General features: G+C 40.4%; 1 protein-coding gene across 2 annotated transcripts in view; it reads left to right on the top strand.

Moving 5' to 3' along the window:
* The window catches only part of mgat5 (alpha-1,6-mannosylglycoprotein 6-beta-N-acetylglucosaminyltransferase), a 112546-nt gene that overhangs the window by 60273 nt on the left and 30198 nt on the right, over positions 1-22075 (top strand). For both annotated transcript variants that reach the window (XM_003440854.5, XM_013268931.3), the window contains exons 6-10: positions 1578-1649; positions 5136-5297; positions 6634-6803; positions 7274-7408; positions 14962-15095. In XM_003440854.5, the coding sequence (XP_003440902.1) occupies positions 1578-1649; positions 5136-5297; positions 6634-6803; positions 7274-7408; positions 14962-15095 (673 nt within the window). The remainder of the gene's footprint in view (positions 1-1577; positions 1650-5135; positions 5298-6633; positions 6804-7273; positions 7409-14961; positions 15096-22075) is intronic.

The raw sequence follows: 22075 nt of genomic DNA, 5'->3' as shown, positions 1-22075 counted from the left end.
TAGGGACAACTCGTTATGTTGTGTTTGTATGAAAATAAATTTACAAAGCTGGAGGAGTTAAAAAGTAGATTTAAGCGGGCCAAAACAACAAACAAATCAATGGTCCATAAGGGTCATATGGGACGCACACGCACCCAAAAAAACAGTCATCCAACGAGTCGTAAATCTACACGATTAAAACAAAATTCTAAATTTTTGAATCTTTTCTCATAAACTTGTGAATTTTTTCTTGGAAAACTGGGATTTTCCTTTTTAAGTTTAAGATGTTTTTCCTTATAAAGCCTTATTTTTTGTCCTCATGAGTTTGGCCATTAGTCTTTTACATTTGTGGGGTTTTTCTTGCTTTTTCCCCCCTTAATTCATTATTTTTATTTTTATTTTTAAACCTTCAATGGCCCTCACATATTATCAAGTACCAAACCAAAAAAACAAAGCCTATCCAAAATAAACAGGAAGACATCATTAAAAGTAAAAAGCAGCTCACGAACACAGCGTACAGCAAGATGTGGCTGTTTGGAATGCAGAAGACTAAATCCCTGCCCTGAGGTGTTAGTATTCATCATCAAACAGGAGCCACTCATCTGCGAGCTGGAATTTACCACCCAGATCACACCAGCGTATCTGCATATGAAGCAGATACAACTTTGGTTCAGACAGTTTTTTTCTACTGTTGGCGTAAACACAGAAGCCACACCCACCTGCTGTTTAACCCTTTGTTATTGTTGAAGGACATGCTGTTTGAATGGGTGTGAATGCACTCTTTGAACCTTGTGAGGCGTGTGCTTTCTAACAGAAAGTCAGACAAAATCATAGTTTCTTGTATTTTTCAGTTCCTGTGTGGTCCAGTGCTTTTCTTCTTGTTATTAGTTTGTTTCATATATGAAATAAATAATTGGTGGGGACGAGGGCGAAGCTTGCTTAAACGGTTGAAGTAAAGGTTGGCACTGGTGTATAATCTGTGAAAAGCCGGATGAAAACAGTGAGTGACACAGGCAGACGGAGACTTAAGTGAAGTATTTTGCTGCAGGAAAACTACTTTTGTAATGGCAGGAATGGCCGCAGCTTAGATGTACAGTGGAGGGGTTTTTTTTCCTGAAGAAGGTGAGCTTGAAGGCCAAAGCTTCTACCTCTAAAAATGGAGGTACAGTAGCACAACCGTCATGTCGAGAATGTAAAGCAGTAATGATGCTGGAAACGTACAGCGAATGCTTTCTAAGTAAGAGGAGTATTTTAAATTGTCTCGAGTTGCTATCTAATGCAAAGAGCTGAAGAAAAGTGTTATATAATCACATATATATGATCTTGAGAGGATTCCTGCAGTTGCTTCTTGGCATTTAGTACTCCAAGTTTAGCAACAGTGAACAGCAGCAGGGTCCATTTACATCTCTAGTAAAGTGAAGACTCATGCTAATGTACTCAGTGCGTATGTTGACATTTCTGTGCCTGTGTGTGTGTGTGTGTGTGTGTATCTCACAGTTCCAGTGGATGTCTGATTAAAATGTAGACAAAAAAAAAAAAGCAAAAAAAAGCAAAAAAAAAGCTGTAAACTGAACAGGTGTTTTGGGCTTCTTCCGTAGGTGGAGAACTGGTGTCCTCGTCTGCCCTGGCGAACCAAGACCCTGAATGAAGAAATGGACCAGAGAGGCCAGGTGAGAGAAAAACAGCACACATCTCCTGTTAACTGTAAACTGAAAACACAATGGACCGTTGGACTACTGCAGCTGCCCTTCGAGATGAACCTTTCAGAGGCTCTCACATCACGAGCTCCTGCTCGGACAGGAGAGATAATAGTCTCCCCTCGCTACTAACCCCTCGTGTTGTTACAAAAACAGGCTTGTGTGAGAGTAACCAGCTGCAGTTGCTCACTATTAAAAAAACAAATCTACTTGGTTGGCCTATATCTATTAGGGACTGTTATGCCGGGGTTGTTCGGGTGACGCATTACAACACAGATGCCATAGCTGTGGTCCATTTAACTGAATGGATTTCATGGATGCTTGTATGCGTGTTGGCAAGTTTTATCATCAGCATTAATTTTCCTTGCATGTTTAGGCCTACTCCATTATGCTTCATTTGTGGGATATTTCATTTTAAGAAATAAGGGGTTGCTGTATCTCAGGAGGTAGAGCAGGTCATCTGTTAAACAGAATGTTGGCAGTTTGATCGCTGGCTGCTCCAGCATGGTTGCCGATAGGGCTGTTCGATATAATGATATATATCGGATGACGATATAAAAACGTCTATCGTTTCATTTTACGCTATCGTTTGTTTCGTGGTGTCGCAAAATAAACTGTTTACGGCAATATTTTTTCACCGTTTTGATGGTCACTGTAGTGGCTATATTAATTTGTTAAAGTTCTCTCTTTCTCTTATATTTAATAAAACCACATTACCGACGGACAAGCGCCTGTTTTTATGTGTTGTCGTTAGCAACAACGACGGTAAAACCATCACGTGTCCGCTTGTTTATGTTCCACAGAAACCTTTCACAATAAAGCTCAAGATCCTGTTGAGACTTTTCAAAATAAACTGAATCACGTGAAAGAGCAGATTATTTACGGATGAGAAGCAAAAAAGAGCCGCCAAGTGCTAAAAAATAAATAAACCTTAGACTCAAACGTTAGAACAGGCTTTTCCCCGCAGCACGCCGTGTAATAAATACTCACAAAGAAAACGGCGGCCGTTACAACTTATGTCTATAAATGTATAGTTTCATGCATCTGTTAAAATACTCGACTCCAGGTACACGACACGCAGCTGGAAACACTTCCTGCAAGTCAAGCTGCCCGAGATTCACAGAATTTACAGAAAATGTTACATTTTTGTGATTTATATCGTTATCGGATAGAATTCTTATATCGGGATATGAGATTTTGGTCATATCGCACAGCCCTAGTTGCTGAAGTACTCTCAGGCAAGTTACTGAACCAATACTGATCATCTGTTGCTTTTAGCTGACCTCATTTTGTCAGACAGTTTCTATTGAAATGAATGGCTACTAAAATTAAGCACACATGTGGTCAATCACACTTAATTCCTGATTTAACAAGGACGCAGGGTTACTTTGTCATGCAGGGCTAGGAAGATACTCTGGTTATTTGTCTAATATTACGTTAGTGTGATCGGAAACATATAAGTGTGACACATATGCAGCCAGTAATATACATTAAAATATACAATGAACTGGTAGTCAGGTGAAAGTAAGTGTCATAACAATAAAAACTGTCCACCAGTAGCTAACAATTTAAAATGTTTGCTTTTCAAGCTGCCTTTAGAACCAATCAAAGTAAAATCGAGCCAGCGAATGAGCAAACGGGCTGAGCTGAACTGTAAACATACCTCGATAGCTTATGCTATCGAGGTATGTTTACCCTCTAGAAGACGAAAGCCGGAGTGACGGAACCATGGGTCAAATCTGAAATAATGATCTTGCATCTGTGCCAATGCAGTAGCTCAGTCAAATCCCACTTACAGAGCTTGCATGCAGGCTTGTACAAAGTCTGCTGTATCTTCCCCCTCCCCCTGCCTTTTCCTCTGCTTTGGGTGAATCAATATTAAGCGCTCTTCATCCCCCTCTCTGGAAGCATCAACAGCACTGAGCCCTCAGTAGCGGGGACATGCCATTTGACAGGCTTTGGAGATTTTAATTCAGGCACAGATTTTAATAGCTTCAGTCCGTGCAAGCGATTTCCTGTCGTGATGAGGGATGCTAATGCCTCGCTACAACCTTGTTTCAGCCACCTTAGCAGCTAGTAATGGCACTGTGGTTTCTCCTTAGCACTCCATCTTTCTCCCACTAGTGCCGCCTCACTCACAGCTTCACTTCTTTTCCTAAGAATTATATTCAGGTTTGTTTATATCACACCTAATTATAACAACAGTTGCCTGAAGGCACTTTATACTGGAAGGGAAAGACCCTACAGCGTTCTGGAGAAAACCAGCACTTGGTGACAGTGGGAAGGAAAAACTGCCTTCTAACAGGAAGAAACCTCCTGCAGATCCAGGCTCAGGGAGGGGCGGGGCCATCTGCTGTGACTGGTTGAGGGTTAAGAGGGAAAAGGGAAAGAAAGACGAGAGCAGAGGGAGACGTGACAAAGCACATTACTCTGCTCAGTGTGGTATTCAGATGAGACGGGGTGATATTTGAATGTGTTCACATTATTTCCCTTTCTGTGGCTGTCTGTGACCCCACGTTCATTTCCATATGTTACACTTCAGCTTTACTAGCAGTTAGTCAGCAGTCTCACAACAGAGGCAAAGATTACTAACATGCAGATAGATGTTTCACAGCATGAGCCGCTTTGCTTCACAACCTTTTTATTAAACATTTAGTTGATGACGATGTCCCCAAACATGTCCTGTCTCTTGAAATCTGTGCCCCCAGAAAAAAAGTAGCAGTGATCCTTCTTTGTGCTTTTTATGTCTCTTCTGTGGGAATCATCAAAGCCTGCACAGCTAAGCCTTCTTCCTCTTCTCCCGTTAGACATTTGTTTGTAACAGGGAGCACTTGGTGCTCCAAATGTTTCAGCACCTGATGTTCCCGTAACCATAACTACAGTATAGTGCTTTCAAAATTCACTATATATATTTATAACTCACTGTATAACATTTTTGTTTTCAGATCATTAAAAAAGAATCCCTTAAATAGGACAAATAGGGCACATTAAAGCCCAGATTCACCAGTCATTCATCCACCCCCCCATTCCGCAGACCACCTCCGCCTTTCTGTCTCCATCCGTTTAATCCATCTGCCGATCCAAGGAGATACAATGTGAGACTCAGTCAATTTGGATAAACCTTTTAATCGTAGCTACACAGTGCTGGGGTTGAGCTGGGGATCTTGTATTAGTGGAGCTCACTCAGAGAAAACGAGCCTTTGGCAACTTGGAAGGCAATATTGCAAATTCTGAATTAGATTAGATAAAATTTTAAAGATTGCTTTGGGATTTTCTCGCAGCAGGAGAACAAAGCAGCCATGAAGAAACACACGTGAAGCAGATAACAAAGGGAACATAATCACTGTCTTGATGAGAGATTTTAAAGAAGTAACTTGATGGTCATGTTTTCTGTGGACCTACACATCATCAGATTACAGTCACTTACAATAGCACACTTGTGTCCACGTTTCCACGCAGGCGGAGATCCGGACCAGTTTCGAAGAGCTTTACCGGATGATGTCACAACGGGAGGAGTTCCGCTGGATGATGCTGAGGATCAAACGCATGGCCGAGCCGTGGGTCAGCGCCATCCGCTCGCTGGCTGCAAAGCAGAACCTGGGCAAGCGGCGGAAGAAGAAGGTGGGCATGATAGATGATGATGTCGTTCACCTGAGCTTTTGTCCACTCAGGTCTTGTTTTCAGGGACGAAAAGAAGCTGCTCGTTTTTTGTGCTACAGTTGTTTTGTAAAGAGTAACTGCAGGCTCCGACGTTAAATGTGTCACTTCCTCTCTGCCAGGAAAGGCCCTCCAGACAGCGTTCAGAGTAATGGATGAAATGCTTTTGTGAGCTCAGTGTCCTGTTTGTGTATTATATGTAGAAGATGGAGACACAATACCAAAGTATGCAGTGAAACTCCCAAGTTTAGTCGGCTGAAAGGGAAGACTGGTGCTTTTCAGAAAAATGTTCTAGCTGAATAAGTGAAATGCTAATATTTATCTACCTAAAACTCAGCAGAATGCAGCTGTTTTTTAGCTTTCAACCAGCCAGTTGAAATGAATGCACCACCTTTACTCACGCACACCAATATACACCCAAACACACTTTGACACACTTGTAGACCGCCTCACTTCTGCTCAGAGAAGAGCTGATGCTGGGAAAAGGACTGACACAGATATTCCATTGTGTCCCAAGCTAGAAGCTGCTCCCAGCTCTGAATAACTGCACACTTCCCTTGGCCCTTCTGAATAATTCACATCGCGCTCCCTTGATAGCGTGGTGCTGAAGTGAGGCAGCGTCCCCTTCAAAAACAAGAACTCTCACGATCTTACCCGGCCGTTGCTTTTTTCCACCCACTTTGTCAGTTGAATCTGTTCAGTCTGTAATGATACAAAGAACGGTTTCTCGTGATGATTTCAGCTTCTGATTTCTTCAGGAATTCATCTGTACATGTGAGTCCTTGACAAGTGTGTTTGTGGGACGCTGTCAGCAGTGAAAAATGTGCTGGTCACCTCAAACAAAGCCTTCTATTACTTTCAGCTCCCGCTGTGGAACACTATGTTCCTGCTCGGCAGCTGAAAACCATCCTGTGTGTTCATATTTTACTTAAGTTGTGTGTGTTTTCTCAGCATGTGACACTGCTCACCTGTCAGCATAGGAAAAGCTAGAACTGCTTTTACAGCAAAACCTCTTATTATAATGAGCACTGTAAACATTTTGCACTCTTAATAATCTTTCCAATTTTTTTAGATAGGAAACCAGTAACGTGTCTTTTATTTGTCCACTCTTCTTCTGGGCTACGGTGGCTCAAAACAGTCAAAAACAAGAAAGAAAGAAATGACTCAGTCACTGCTGTCTGATCGCACTTTTATCCCACATTCACAAACATTAAAAAGTATTCTCATCTTCTAAATGGAAAGCTGTGCTACATTAGTTCCTGCTCTTACTTTTTTATTTTCCTACTTTTCCCTCCGTCAGATCCTGGTCCATCTTGGTCTGCTGACCAAGGAGTCCGGCTTCAAGATTGCAGAAAATGCTTTCAGTGGGGGCCCACTGGGGGAGCTGGTCCAGTGGAGTGACCTCATAACCACGTTGTACCTGCTGGGCCACAACATTCGCATCTCTGCTTCCCTCAATGAGCTCAAAGAGTAAGATCATTATTATTAAACTGTCTATTTAAGGTGGACGGATGTTAAGAACAAGTACACTCGTGTGGAGGATGATCGTTCATAAATAATTGAATAAAAGGCAGCTATATGGGTATAATTCTCTGTATAGTCAAACCAACACCTTTAACATTAATATTAATCTTATTTACAAAGTGTAAACTTATTTAAAACTCCTGTAGTAGCTCAGCTTATGAACTGTCAGCAGTCTGACTAAACAAAGTTGTTTGTCCTTTTCTAATATAACGATGATGATGATGATGAGACAAAATTTCCAAACCAAATCACGATCATTAATCGTGAGTTCGACAGATTCCTTTCTCTGTTGTATACATGCTTGGCTTTGATCAGTGGCCTGCCTAGTAAAATTAAATGCAGTGGCTGCCTACTAACTAATTTGACATGTGGATCAATTTGCTGAATCAGAGTTGTTGTTTTTCTTTTTTCTACAGGATCATGCGAAAGGTTATGGGAAACAAATCCAGCTGCCCCACCCAGGGCGATAAAGTGGTAGAGCTTATATACATCGACATCGTGGGTCTGACCCAGTTTAAGAAGACTCTGGGGCCTTCCTGGGTCCACTACCAGTAAGTATATTTGTATTTTACATTTGAAGGCCATTAAACTTCATTTTCTTCATCACCTTGTGTTGACTGTCAGGTTTCTACATGAACATAAACACTGTGGGATTTGGATCTAGGATTTGCATCCATATGGCTCGTTTCATCCTTGGCTACAAAGGCCGAAGTGCTTTGCACCACCATGTCACAAACATGCTTTTTAGTGCTTTTTAGTTTAACCAACCTCGAGTGGACATTAGAGGAACTGCAGCAGTTTTGGGCACTTCCAAGTTAGAGGTTGTCGTTTGGCACACACCTAGGCAGATTGATAACCTTGGAGGTGCCAGAAGGAAGAAGATTATTTTCTTTTAAAATAAAATCTTGACTTGCTAAACTTCAGACGTTTAGAAGCTGCTAGCTTGCTTACTTGCTAGCCAGCGTTCTCCAATAATGCATTATAATTTGTAAAAATCATCCCAAATATATATCATCCCCAACTATACATGTGTTATATGTTGTGAAGGATAAGACCATTTTAAACACGAGTAGAAATCTCGGAGAAAAACATGTTATGTATTACAATAAAATATTTAGTTTAGAAGTTTAAAAGCTGCTAGCTTAGTACCTTGCTAACTTGTGTCCTTAAATAATGCATTATGGTTTCTGAAAATCATTCATAAGTATAGATGTGTGATATATATATATTGTGAATGTTAAGAACACTTCAGACATGACTAGAAATCTTAGAGAAAAATGTCCAACGTATTACAGTAAAATATTTAGGTTTAGAAGTTTAAAAGTTGCTAGCTTGCTAACTTGTCTTCTTCGGTAATATATTATGATTTCTAACAATCATCCCAAAGTAAGAAATAAGACAGCATGCTTGTGTGTTGGCTCAGCGGGCTTAATATTAATGAGAAAATAAAATCGGTCACATTAAACAGCTAGAAACATTTCATATCATTTACTTCGTTATAGCTATCAGTTAAATATCATGTATCGCTATCGAGGGCTCTCATATCATTTCTCTTTCATCATGTAAAAATCTGGACACCACTGCTGCCAACTGTGGCTGCCAGCAGCTTCCCTCACGTAGGCACATGTCGCTGGGTCGAGGTTTGTCTGGCACTCGTTGTGACAAAGAGTCTATTTTCTGCTCATACATTGCCACAATTTCCCAAAAGGCCCAAGGAGCGTCTGTTGTTCATGATGTTGTGACCAATTCTATTCTCTCTCCCCAACTGCTCCACTGAGGACTGTAGATTAGGCCTTCCCGGTTTGTTTTGAAAAAAAGCCTCCCGTCAGCGCGGACTGACAGGAAAAAAGAAGGAACAATAACTCTGGGGCAGTAATAGCTCTGTCGGTTCCTCCTGCCTGTCACCAGGTTTTGTTTGTGTGAGACTGAACACTTTAACCTGCATCCGCTCGCTTTATGCCCTGAGGAAATTGGCTTAGCCTCAAGTATAATTTAAGGTCCAGATGCTGTTTTTGGTGTTAATTCTCCCACCATTATTGAACAGTTATGTCAGAGCTCTTTGTGTCACTTTATACTTTATATGCACTTTTGTGAAAGAAGACCTGGTGTGCAGGTTGAGAAGTTATTTTTCCACTTAGTGTAACCTTAGAGTCTGGGAAATAATATCTCTTCCTTTTAAGGCCTGAGAACCCCACAATCCCTTTTATTCTCTTTATATTCATACAGGGAGGTACCTGATGTACAGAAGAAGCCAGATTTGTTTGTTTTTTTCATTTAAGACCCCAAATTCTTAAAAGCAATAAACTCTAATAACTCAGGGGTTTTTTGTGATGGGACAAAGCAAACAAGTCTGTTTTGTTATTCCTGCCATCAGTCTTTATGTTTCATACTACTCTCTAGTGGAAATACTCCGAGTTGTTGTTTTCTTGGTGAAAACTAGAACCAGTGTTTGCCTATCGTTCAATTTAATTTAATACTTTCATCGTCTTGCTTAAACAGACATGCTTCCAGGGATCTAGTGGTTAACACGTTCGCTCCAGGTCACTGGTTTAGTTCCAGCTAGAGACACAGTTCCTCATTGGGATTGTGTCACGAAAGGAGTCCAGCTTAAATCTCTGACAAATTAGATATGCAGAGCCACCTGCTGTGGTGAGCCCTGTGGCGAGGGAGCAGCCTGTTTATTCAAGAACAATATCTCATTCAATTTCATTTATAATGCAGCAAAACACAACAATAGTCGCTTCAAGGCACTTTATGTTGTAAGGTAAATACCTTTCAATAATGAAGATAAAACCGTAGCGATCACACTACCTGCTGTTAGCAAGCAGCTGGCAACAGTGGGAAGGAAAAACTCCCGTTTAACAGGAAGAAACAGCAGTCATCTGCCACAACTGGTTGGGACCGAGGTGAAAGAGATGGGACAAAAGACTCAAGTCTCGATACAAGTATTTCCTGTTTCTTCCTTTGTTCAATTTATTTTGGCATTTGTATTGTTTGTATAACTTTTTTGTTTTTTGTAGGCAAGTTTGTTTTTTTTGTGACTCATGCTGTTGTTTACCTTCTCTACTGTGTCAGTGCAGAGGTATGACTTGCAAGTCCTTAAATAGAAACATGTAGGTAATAGATGTTGACATGTTTGGCATACCATTGCACCATTGTTCACACACAGCCTAGAGCACTGTCCAGAATTCGTGGTATCTATGGAAACTAGAGATGGACAGATCCGATATTACGTATCGGTATCGGTCCGATACTGACCTAAATTACTGGATCGGATATCGGCGAGAAATAAAAAATGTAATCCGATCCATTAAATATCAAAGAAACGCCTCACAAAACTTGCGACATGGCGTAACTCGGCTCATAACCGTAGCACGTCGGAGCAGTATGCTCATGTGATAGAGCGGCTGTGTGTATTTGTAGCCTCGCTACCAAACCAGCATTTCATCTCCGAGGAAGTTATCCCAGAGAGAAGTGTGTAAGTTCATCTCGGAATGTTTGTAAAGCGTTCCCATGTTAAGCTTAACAACCGATATATGGAGCGACTGCCTCTCTCTCCCTCACCTTCCTGCCGCTACTTCATGAAACTGATCAATGATCAGCTGATCGGCTTTTCTGTTGCGAGTCCGTCTCTCTTCTTTGTTTTTGGTCCACTTTGCACCAGAAAGAGGAAACCAGCGGCTGAACAACAGCAGCACGTTTAAGCTTGATAAGCTGTCGTTAGAATTTATTTAATATTACTTTCTACACCAGGATCCTTTTCTACGTAGCTGACGGCTGGTAACTGTGCAGGGGCGGATCTAGCAAAGTGTAGCCAGGGGGGCCGATAGGGCATTAACAGGGAAAAGGGGGCACAAAGACATACTTTGCTTTCTTATTCTCATTTAAAATGTCTAGCTTTTAATAAATAATTATCTGAATCTTACACCCAAAGTTTTAATCTGATGTAAAATGTATAGAAGTCCATTACTGTATATAGTAACTGTTAAGTCTAATATACCCTAGTAAGCTATAGTACTTTTTTCTTTGAGAAGGTACCATCTGTGAATTCTGCAATTCTGTTGAAGAAAGATGTTGAATCTATTTAATTATTCTTGAAAAATAATTTATTTCTGTGCATTTTTTTCCCCACACTGCATCAAATTAAAGTTGATTACATCGATTAAGTATCATGAGGTGGAGGGTGGGTGGTGGTTCCCTATTTGTTTTTTTCTCTGGGAGTTTGCAACCCTATTAGTTAGGTTGCTTAATATTTCTGCTAAGTACTCTTTAAAATACCAGAATAGGGAGGATGGAGTAGGTTTAAGTTTATTAGATTGATCAGTGTTGCTGAACTATGAAATATTTTGGGTGCAGTGTATTTTTTACATACAGGTATAACAGAATAGCTTTAGTGTTGTTGTTTATTTAAACTTGAGTATGAACTTATACAAAATGCAGCAAGATATTAAAAAACAGTTTTATTGATTAAAAAAAACACTATATCGGATTCATATCGGTATCGGCAGATATCCAAATTTATGATATCGGTATCAGACATCAAAAAGTGGTATCGTGCCATCTCTAATGGAAACATCTAGTCTTTAAATGAAGACTTAAAGATTAACAGGTTTTTCACGTCCACTTCAGTTAACATTTGAAAGTTAGCCCTTACTGACTCAAACTAACTCGACTTTGTGTTGAGTGAGACAATAAAGGCCGAGTCTAACAAAATACACCTTACAAGAAATCACCTAGACTGGCTACAGGTCATAATCTTATCTTAGGACTGTGTTGCTAATGTTATCCTAAACTGCTAACACTGTGTAACATCCAGGAACACAATCATAGACTGGGGGACAGTGATGCACTTTGGTTTTTCTATCCTAATATCATTTTGTAATGCTCTGTGTACAGCTTCAATGCAGGTAGCTAAATTAAACTAAAATCAAACTAGTTTTGGTTCTTTTTCTTCTTTCTACGTCAGTTTGTAGCTTGTTTAGCATGTCAGAAATGTTATAGCGATTACTTTATGGCCTAATATTTACTGGATACAGTGAACTAAAGGATGAACTGAGCCTATGTTATTATAAAGGAACATTAATGGTTCACAAGGAGCCAGTGGGACCCCAAAATAATAACAATTAGATGCTGTTAAGAGTGTTACAGTTTTCACGTTTTTATTGGACAAACCATTAACTCTTATCTCTGTTTATCATTCAGCTCTTGTATTTAGCTCCAGGCATATGCAGACCTGTAACAGACCATCAGATAGATCAGCTGAAGACCAAATGTTTCACTGACTGTGTTTGTTGGATGTGTTTGTTTCGCATCTGAGATAACCATGCTATGACAGATAACTGACATTCACTATAGCAATCATCATCATTTATTTATTTGGATGGTGTTTATGGGGAAATTGGACTCATACTGTAAAAAAATAAAAAAAACAATAATAGCCCAGCTTGATTGAAATAAAGCAGCAAGTGTCACCAAGTACATACTTCTTCAGCTAAACAGCCTCATCTCCTGCCACATTATGACGCCCACAACTCACGGGCCTCGCTACAGCCATATTTACACCGTTTCACAGCTCCAGCAGCACTACCCCATCTGTTAAGGGTATATCTACCAGGGACAGATGAGGGTTGTTTTCCTCTGGAGTGACTGGAGATGGCATGTGGGCATGTTGTTGTTCTGCTTTCATTTTAAAGTTTCCTCATGGCGAATCTGTTTCCAACCTCCCCACTCTCCCAGGGTGTTTCACAGTTCACACAGCCAGCTGCACAGCGTCTGGGTGGGCGGAGAGGCAATCAGTGACTGAATCGAAGTCTGTGTGTGTGTGTGTGTGGTTGTGTGTCTTCCATATATGCACCTGGCTTCTTGTTATCATAGTGATTAATGCTGAGTTTTGTACCATGACCAAAAACTGAAAGTCACTTAACTTTAGTTACCTCTGAGAAAATCCACAGGAACATAGCAGTCTAAAGAGGAAGGTATTGATATTAATTTTTCTGTTGTTCAATGATTTTTATTCCTAACTAATAAAAACTGAACCCAAATAATAGAGGTGGAAATCACCAGATACCCCACAATGCAATGTTACTATAATTTTTAATATTTTGCATTATTGTTAGTATTGCGGTAACAATAGGCGGGTGCACCCTGGACAGATCACCAGTCTGTTGCAGGGCTAACACAGATACCACTTGAACTCACATTCACACCTATGGGCAATTAAGAAATGCCAATTAACCTAAGCCCACTAACTCCGTGTCTTTGGACTGTGGGAGGAAGCTAGAGTACCCAAAGAGAACCTACATGGACACGGGGAGAACCGTGCTGCCCCAATATAAAGTTTAAAGTTCTCAGTTAAGTTGTTTTTTGCTGCAAAACTGTCTGGCATACCAACACTGTCAGTAAATGTGACATAAGCGTTCCTATAAGATGGAGTCAGTCTGCTTTTAATCTGCCGTTGAATGGCAATTAGATGCAATATGTTTCTGATAATATAACAATTAACTGTGACACATCATCAACAATCACATATCTGTTGCTGTCTGCATAGACAGAAATTCACATTTAACTCAAATTTCCATGGCTATTACAATTACATCTGGACTGATAGTAACATGTTGGAATTATGTCTGCATTCATAAAAAAGAAATGTCTCTGCAGCGATTGCAGAAAGGTTGTTTCCTTTCAGGCAACCTGTGAAATCAACTCACAATTAAAAGTGGCGAAAGTGTCCAATGCTATCAAAGCTCTGGGCAACCATGTAGTCACCACAAGTTACAATCAGTCATAGAATGTGAAAAAATTCAATACAGTCAGCATGTAGCCACCAGTTTTTTTAATGCTTTTGGTTTTTTGTTCACTTTTGTTGATACGAGGAAGCTGCTGTCCTATTTTTACTCGCGTGGCTGACTCGTTAGCTTTCTCTGAATTAGCACGTAGCTTTGTCAAGCTGAGTGTGTCCAATATGTTTATGTTTAGCTCTAAAAAAATAAATAAATAAATAACATGGCATTTGCTGAAGTGCCAACTCGGGCTTAAAAACCAATGAGTAACATCACATTGGCCACATCCTTCTTTTCTATACAGTCTATAACATTGACTTGATTTAGCCTCTGGGACCAATGACCGCTGTTTTGGAAACTTCTGTGTAGCTACCTGATATTGAAATAATGTATATATGATATCTAAACCAACACTTCTTCTTTCATGTACCAGGCATTGTTTATAGTGAGAACACTGAAGCAGATACATTTAAAAGAAGGTAATGAAAGCAGTGAGCCCTCCTCTTTTGCTTTCCACACAGACTGTTTACTTGCATGCAGGTGAAGTCTGCTGAGTCGTGACTCACACTACAACTGGAAACCAGAAAGCTTCTAGCGCCAAAAACTGTTTCTTTCCTACAGATTCTCCATATTTATATGCAGATATCTGTTTGTGGAGATTAGTGAATGCACAGCACGGAGTTAAAGGTCAGGAAGTGCTTTACAATTCCCTCCCCTGGTTTTTGGTCTAATTAATCCCACACTGTGACCTTTAAGTCAGGCATGATGTTCCCTCACCGCCACACCTTCAGAACAAGCCTCAATATCATAGTCTGAGGATTTATATTTGTGATTTCATGTTCTTACATGGATGATGTGTGTCTCAAGCGCTGACATGACAAAGACAGTTTTTAGCTTTTTAAAGCTCCAAATTTAAATTTAGTGTCATTCAAAAGCTAACACAAAAACTTCAGCATTTATTTCTTGAGCTAAACACCACTATTAGAGTTCAAATGTTGACGAATTGAGAGGTTAAAATAAGGAATACTTCTAATTTTGAATCATGCTCTTTCTCAGGAGAGTAGCTGGAGAAGGGCTTAAAATGTCCCCTTTCAAATAAATAATTATGAGCTTGTTTCTGTGTGTTTCACTAAAAACAATAGGCAGGGACACAAATTGGTGATTTTAATTGTGTGCACTGTGCTGTTGGTGTATTGTTCTCTGGAAGATCAAGGGTGGATTTATGTTATTGATATGGTTTAATGTTACACAACGTGTATGCATGCATACATCTGTGCATCTGATCGTAATTAAAACTTGTGTGTTTTTGTTTTGTTTTTCCACAGGTGCATGTTGCGGGTGCTGGATTCATTTGGGACTGAGCCAGAGTTCAACCATGCTCACTATGCCCAGTCCAAGGGCCACAAGACGCCCTGGGGGAAGTGGAACCTCAACCCACAGCAGTTCAACACCATGTTTCGTAAGTCGGCAGATTTTAAGCACACCCGCTCTTTGCAGAGCCGACTGTTAACGGTCGCTAAGAGGACTAGTAAGCTGTAGCCATTTGATTGAATGCAGGATTTATAAAATAGTTAATGTAATGAGACCCATCATCTCTGAGCCAGCAGGCGAATCCTGTGCATCCAAGAATGTTTAGTGTTTGAGAATAACAAACACTGGTCTTCTTTACACTAAGACATGAAAGATTTCATCACCTCTCCAAGTGGCCCACACTGCTGTTTAAATAAAGTCAAGCTGCCGTACGAGGCCGCTTGCAACATAAATCAGTTTAACTGCTCAGCACTCCGGGCTGTCATCTGTGTCTACAGGTCAGTTAGATGTTGAAGTTTCTGTAAAAAGAAGAGGCATAAAACACGCTCTGAGCATGCAGTACAGTGCGAGTTAATGGAATCTCATCAAGCAGATTAGTAAGTAAGAGGTCAGGCACTCAGCTCTCCATTTTGCTGTGATTATGAATGTAGGACGTAGGGATGTGTGTGGATGCTATGTGCGTGTGTGCGTGTGTGTGTGCGCGCGCATCGCCCCTGCTGTGGGATCACTGTGTAACTGGAATCAGCCGCATTTGTTGAGATGGATGAGCAGCGGCAGCACAGCAGACGCGACAGCATTAGCTGGGCAGGAAAGGGAGCCAGCATCCCCGGAGTACTGACCTTTTCCCCATAGCTAAGAGAAAGTGAAATGTTACCCCTACAAATCCTCCGTTTGCGAGGTGAGGCCCGGAGCTATCCAGAATGCCACTGCACCTGAATAGCTCATTGTGTACTGAATAGGGTATGTCTTTCTCATAAAACACTGGAGCCTTTGCACAAAATCCAGTCGAGAGTCGCTGGGTTAGATGATATCGCTGGTGAAACAAGTGCACAGCAGTTGGGCTGAGTGTTAAAACCACAGAATGGCATCACTTCCAGACATGAGAGACAAGAACAACCCCCCCCCTCTCTGCATTGTGCTGCGTTACACCGGCTTCAGGCTGAAGTCTGCTATTTGAAACTTTGAACATTTAATATTTTCACATTATGCACACATTGTTTTTGCATATAGAGCTGCTATATCGCGTTGCTTTAGCTTTACAGTTAGTGGAGTCGTCAGCTTCAGATCGTTTCAGTGAGTTTCTCAGCGTTCCTTTGGGTTATTATTTTTAGTTTATTTCTTTAAATCTTGAATTAAAATGAAGAAAGGTACAGTCCTAAAAGGTCTTACAGTTGCCCGCATTTTTCTGTCGATATTAATTTCAGTTTTCCTGCATTAAAGGAAAGTAATGTAGGCTTAATACTAACTGATAAAAACCAAAACATTTACGACCTTATTTTGACTTTTTCATTGTCTAAAAATGCCCTTTAAGACGTACTGATTTTCACATTTTCACTGTTAAACATAATCTGTAACCATGGTGATTCAGCTTAGCTCTTCAGAGTGTGAACACAGCTTCATAGCCCAACACTCAGAACTCCTATGAAATGGATTACTCGCATTTCTTGCTGTATCAAACTGTTTTCCGAGTCACATATTGAAGGGAGATGTAACAGCGGAGTAATTGAGTTCGGCTCGATAATTTATGCTAGATTCGGATTGGTTCATTTATAAGGATAAATCATTGGCTAGGGGGGATTGGGAGTGTGTGGCCTGTGGTCAATAAGACAAGACAAGACCAAATGACCTCATTAATCTATTTCAGAGTCGGGAAAGCAAAGAGAGTTTTCTAGTGTACAAATTGTATTCAAATAGGCTGCGTATCCTAACACGAGTCATTAATAATCGGAAGATCTGAAGATTTGACGGAATAATTATGTAGATCCGTGCAGCGCAGAAGAGTGACATTTGATTTGATTTCACTTTGTCAGGGAAAACTTGTGAAATTTGTCTTGCATCCCAGGATGTGCGCCTTCTCACATGAATAACAAAAACACAACAGCTGCTGTGTTCAGCTAGCCAGGTAGCAGAGCAGCCTGTTATTAGGTGGGCGGGGCTTTGTCGCTCTATTAAAGAATAGAGAAAAAAGATGGAGGATGAAGAAATTAGATGAGCTGCGTTTGCTGTTTGGAAGTCTTTAGGTTTTAAAAAGACAGAGACATGTGGTTTTTTTGTTTTTTCTGAAAGGCCTAACCGGCTCCTCCACAAGTAGCAACAGGGAGCCAGGTGAGGTGGTGATCCAGTGTTACGCAACGCCAACAGGTGGTTTTTTTCCCCCGGAAGACGTATTCCCAGCTCTGCAGTGGAGCCAAAGGAGTGTCATGTTTAAGTGCAGTGAGAGGGAAAAGTGTCAATACAACTTATCTGAATTCATGTTCGCAGGATTAGTAAGTGTCTTTCACGTGTAATTTATTCATTGATCCATCAGCTTCCAAATCCACATTTTTGTTAGTCACATAGGCCTGAGGTGACTGCACATAGATGGAGTATAGCCAGGCTTTAGATCTCATGTTTTTTTCGGGACTTAAATCACTTGACATTGCTGACGCTACTGGGGATTTTATTAATTGGTTAAACATTTCCAAGGCCAAGTAATTTGCATTGTTAAGCAAATTCCTTGTTTAACAATGCAAAAAGAATCTAAAGAAAGCCTTCAGATGCAGCGAGGTTCATCTATTCCTGTGTTGTGGTGATCCCTCAGGTTTGCATTCGCTATAATATATAATAGGTTCTTATCCACCATATGTTCATGCCCTTGTGTTGCTCTGCTACCGAATGTTTAATCCCTCATGGAAATCATGATTAATACTGGTCAGAGGTCAAATGTAGCAGATGATAGCATTTATCTCTGAACCTTTGCCAACTACGTAATTGACCCTGATGTCTGCTTGGGCGGTAGTGCCCTGAGAGCTTTGATTGATAATGGCGCTGCCACACATGTTGTCTTAAGTATTTCTTTTAATCTATTGTTTGCTCTCTGACTTCCCCTCTCAGCTACTTTACATGGCATCAAAAGTACGAGAGCATCGTTTACAACAATGAAACGAGAGCCAGCGGCTTTTCCAGTCAGTCAGTATCAGAAGGGAGGATTATCCGGGGTTAGCTGATTGGCTCATTGGCTAACAACTTGTCAATCACAAGCCGTTAGCTGATGACTGTGCAGTTTATCATTCAGAGCCACTCCTTGCTCATTACATTCATTTTCAAAATGCCAAGATGGTGAGAGGAAAAACGCTCAGCTTTAGAACTGGACTCCTCTAATGAGCGGTTAGGCCACAGTGGCTGTGCAGTAAATGAATCAAATCCCTCTGTTTATGAGGGGAAGCACGTCAGAAAAAAAATATTCAGTGACAAAAGCTGAACTTTTTGTGCCCCGTTACATCTGGTGTAAAACTAACACAGGATTTCATAAATAGAACATGATACCAACATGGTGGTGGTAGTGTGATTGTCTGGGCCTGCTTAGCTGTTTTACCACCTGGACCACTTACAATGTGTCCGGCCTTCAGTTCACCGTCTGAAAATGTAAGCGCACTTGGGTGACGCAGGACAATGATCTGAAACACACCAGGCGGCGTCCACATCTGAATTGCCCAAAAAACACCAAAATGAAGGTTTTAGAGTGGACTAATCAAAGCCTGGACTTGGCACGACCTTAAACAGGCAATTCACGCTAAATTAAAGCAATTCTGCAAATAAGATGTGAAAGACTCATCACTAACTATCATAAAACCAGTTATTAGGGTTAGGGGACAATTACCTTTCCACACAGGGCCAGGTAGATTTGGGCAGTTTTTTTTCCCTTAATTAATGAAAAAAAATCATTTAAAAACAGCATGATCCGAATTACTCAGGTTATCTTTGTGTAAAATTAAAATTTGTTTGGTAAAATAAAACAATAAGAAGCCAGGGAGAGGGGTAAATACTTTATCACACCACGTCTCTATGTCAAAATAGATTTGGATAGAACAGAAAAGAACAGCCCTTTATTGTCATTGGACATGTACAATGAAATTTGCATTACTTTGAAATGTTTGTCCCTGACAAGAAAATGTAATTCCTGAAAATGTAATTCCTGAAAAATCTGTGTGCCTGTTTCTGTTCAGCAATGCTCGCAGTGAAGGGGACACTGAGGGTGTTATTTGGATGTATTTCAGCCCCTCACACTGTGTTCTTACCCTGCTTCATTTGAAACCTTTACAGATGCTCATTTAGATTGATTGTAGTGGATTTCTATAATGGCAGTGGAGGAGACGCCTCAGACAATATAGAAATGCTGCAGAGAAACGCAAATATGGCTATTTCATTCTGTTCTGCCTATACTATAAGTGGTTGGTAGTTAAAGAACACCTAACTAAGAAGCAGACATTTACTTTCCAGATCTGCTGTATCAGTTTATACTAATGGTTTCCTAATGTTATCCTTCCATTCAATTACACTAAATAGAATATGCTGAGAAAGAAAGGCTGATAACGACCCTTTCAGTTCTCCTCGTTGAATTCAAAAAGATCAAAACTCTGCTCGAGATTTAAAATCTCAAACTTGCAGATGTAGCTTGTTTATTTTCCCCCTTCAGGGCCATTCAGAGATGCTGTAAGACCCTGAAGTCTTTGATGTAGGTTTTTCAAAGCATCTGAGATGTAAACGCTGATGTTGCGTTTTTGCACTTCTGTCTGGCCAGCAGAATAAAAGTTTCTTGTTGGGCCAACACTAATCACATAATCCCTAGTTTATAATTTGGGATTACATTTGTCTGATATTTTTTTGTGCAGGAGCCATTCTACGATGATGAATAGTCAGGATTTACTGAGATCTTACTGCTTCTTTAAGGCAATAAATATCCCAGAAAGATATCTTGCTCTTGAGAGTCCTATATTGACTGCTAATCTAATAGAGTGAGTCTAGGCTTCCTTAGAAAGCAAATTTGTTCCCTCACCTCTGGCGCTCAGAGGAAGTGCTTCTCCGACAACACTGTCCTCCCAGGCTGTTTGTTAGCTAATAGCGAATGAAGCTGTGGCAAGTTGAGTGACATTTTGAGTAGCAGCCCTTGTGGGACAAGAAGCATCTGTTACCAAGTGCATCAAGAAGGCTGAACACTAATTAATAGCCTGTCCTGTTTACACAGTTAGCTTGATGGAAGAGTGTTAGTTCAGTCTCCTCCAACTTCTCAGGACACCTCCGCCTCTTTGGCATTAGAAAACCATCATAGTGTCTTGTTATCATCTGAGTGGGCATCTTTTTGGATCTGACTATGTAAAAATACATTATATTAAAATGCATATTTAAATATAATGTTAAATATAAGCTGAGTCGTCAATCAGCTCTTGGAGTAATATGAAGACTGACCTCTGCTCCAAGTTTTTCTCCAATCTAGCTTTTACCATGCTAGCTTTGTAATCCTTTCCACACTAACAGCTGTCAATGACTTTAAATATATGTTTCCGCTTTCTCAAAAAATCTTTTACTGTCACAGCCGTAATAATGTTTTAAAGTAGCTCCAAACACAGAGAAGATGTTCAGCTGCCAACAGGACACCAGATCACTGCCCGACTAAATATACTTTCAATTTAATTTTATTTATATTGTGCAAAATCACAATAACAGTCACTCAAGGCCCTTTGTATTGTAAGATAAAGGCCCTACAATAGTACAAAACCTTGGGAATCAAGTCAATCCTCTATTAACAAGCACTTGGCGACAGTGGGAAGGAAAAACTCAATTTTAACATGAAGAGGCCCAAGGAGGTCTGCCGCGACCAGCAGACCTCCTTGGGGATAAGGGGCCCTCCCCTTATCCCCAACTGGTCGCGTATATAAGTGTATAAAGTGTATAAACAAACAGAGAGTGAAAAGAGGTGAGTTAAGTGGGAAATCAGTTGAATTAAACACTCCAGGGACATGGATAGTAAGGCACAGGTAAATTAAGTCAAAACCCTACTGAGGGCAGGAAAAACACAAAGGAGGGAAGTATAAACAAAGAGAGTGAGCAGCTGACTTTCAAAAAAAAGCAGGAAGTAAAGTAAAAGAGGGATTGGAGGGAATATAGGAAGACATTAAAAAGGAAGGGACTCAGGAACCATAAATGCAAAGGATTAAAGGGTTACACCAATAAACAAGGAGCAGTACAATGACTGTAACACAGTAACGATGATCAAAAATATAAATTTTATTCTCTGATTCTTTCCCTCCCACAGACGACAGTTAGCTGAGTAAAAGAGATTAAAGGGATAATCCACAAATAATGTTGACAGACTCACAAATGAACACACAAAAAGGTCACAACTGAAGTAACACAGGATGTGAAATCCTGAATTTTAAGTCTTTAGGATGTGGCAGTTTCCATCTATTGTCAAAATTCCTTTAAATGTCACAGGGAAGGGCTCTCATGCTTAAACAGATCGGTGCTTATCAGCAATTTTATGTTAACCTTACATTGTGTATTTTGGGAGTGGCGCTTGACTCCTTCCCACACCGACACCTCGTACAGACGTGGCAATATCTCCACAACAGCTACTCCCACGTTATTGCACTCTCCCACACTCCTCACACCAAGTGAATCACCTGTAATGTTGGGTCAAAGGTTCCTTTGTGTTTTCATGTTAGGAAGTGAAGAGCAATAGTTTTTGACTATAATAGACAGGAATTGAAATCGCATGATAGTGTTCTACCCTCGCCCCGCAGGACTTTGCACAAAGAATAAGCTGCTTATGTAACCGTGCATCTCCCCAAAGTGAAGAGTTTGACGTGTAACGGGTGACCGCGTGTGCTGACTGTCCCAAATGAAATATTGTGTTGTGTTCAGTGAAGGAGAGGTGAGGTCGAGTAACGTTGCGTAAAGACAAAAGTGGAGGAAAGAGAGGCAAACTTGCGGCTCCGCAACTATAATTATAACGTAACACAGACTATATTGATATAAAGGATATTGTCACATCTAAAAATATATCGATATTTTTAAAAAAAATCGATATATCGCCCAGCTCTATTCCTTCATATTACATAAAGTATTATTAATCCGCAGTTCATTTGCAGC

Source organism: Oreochromis niloticus, linkage group LG23, assembly GCF_001858045.2.
Source record: "Oreochromis niloticus isolate F11D_XX linkage group LG23, O_niloticus_UMD_NMBU, whole genome shotgun sequence".
NCBI lineage: Eukaryota > Metazoa > Chordata > Actinopteri > Cichliformes > Cichlidae > Oreochromis > Oreochromis niloticus.
Note: the sequence above shows the minus strand (reverse complement) of the source record. Positions and strands in the feature narration are given on the sequence as shown.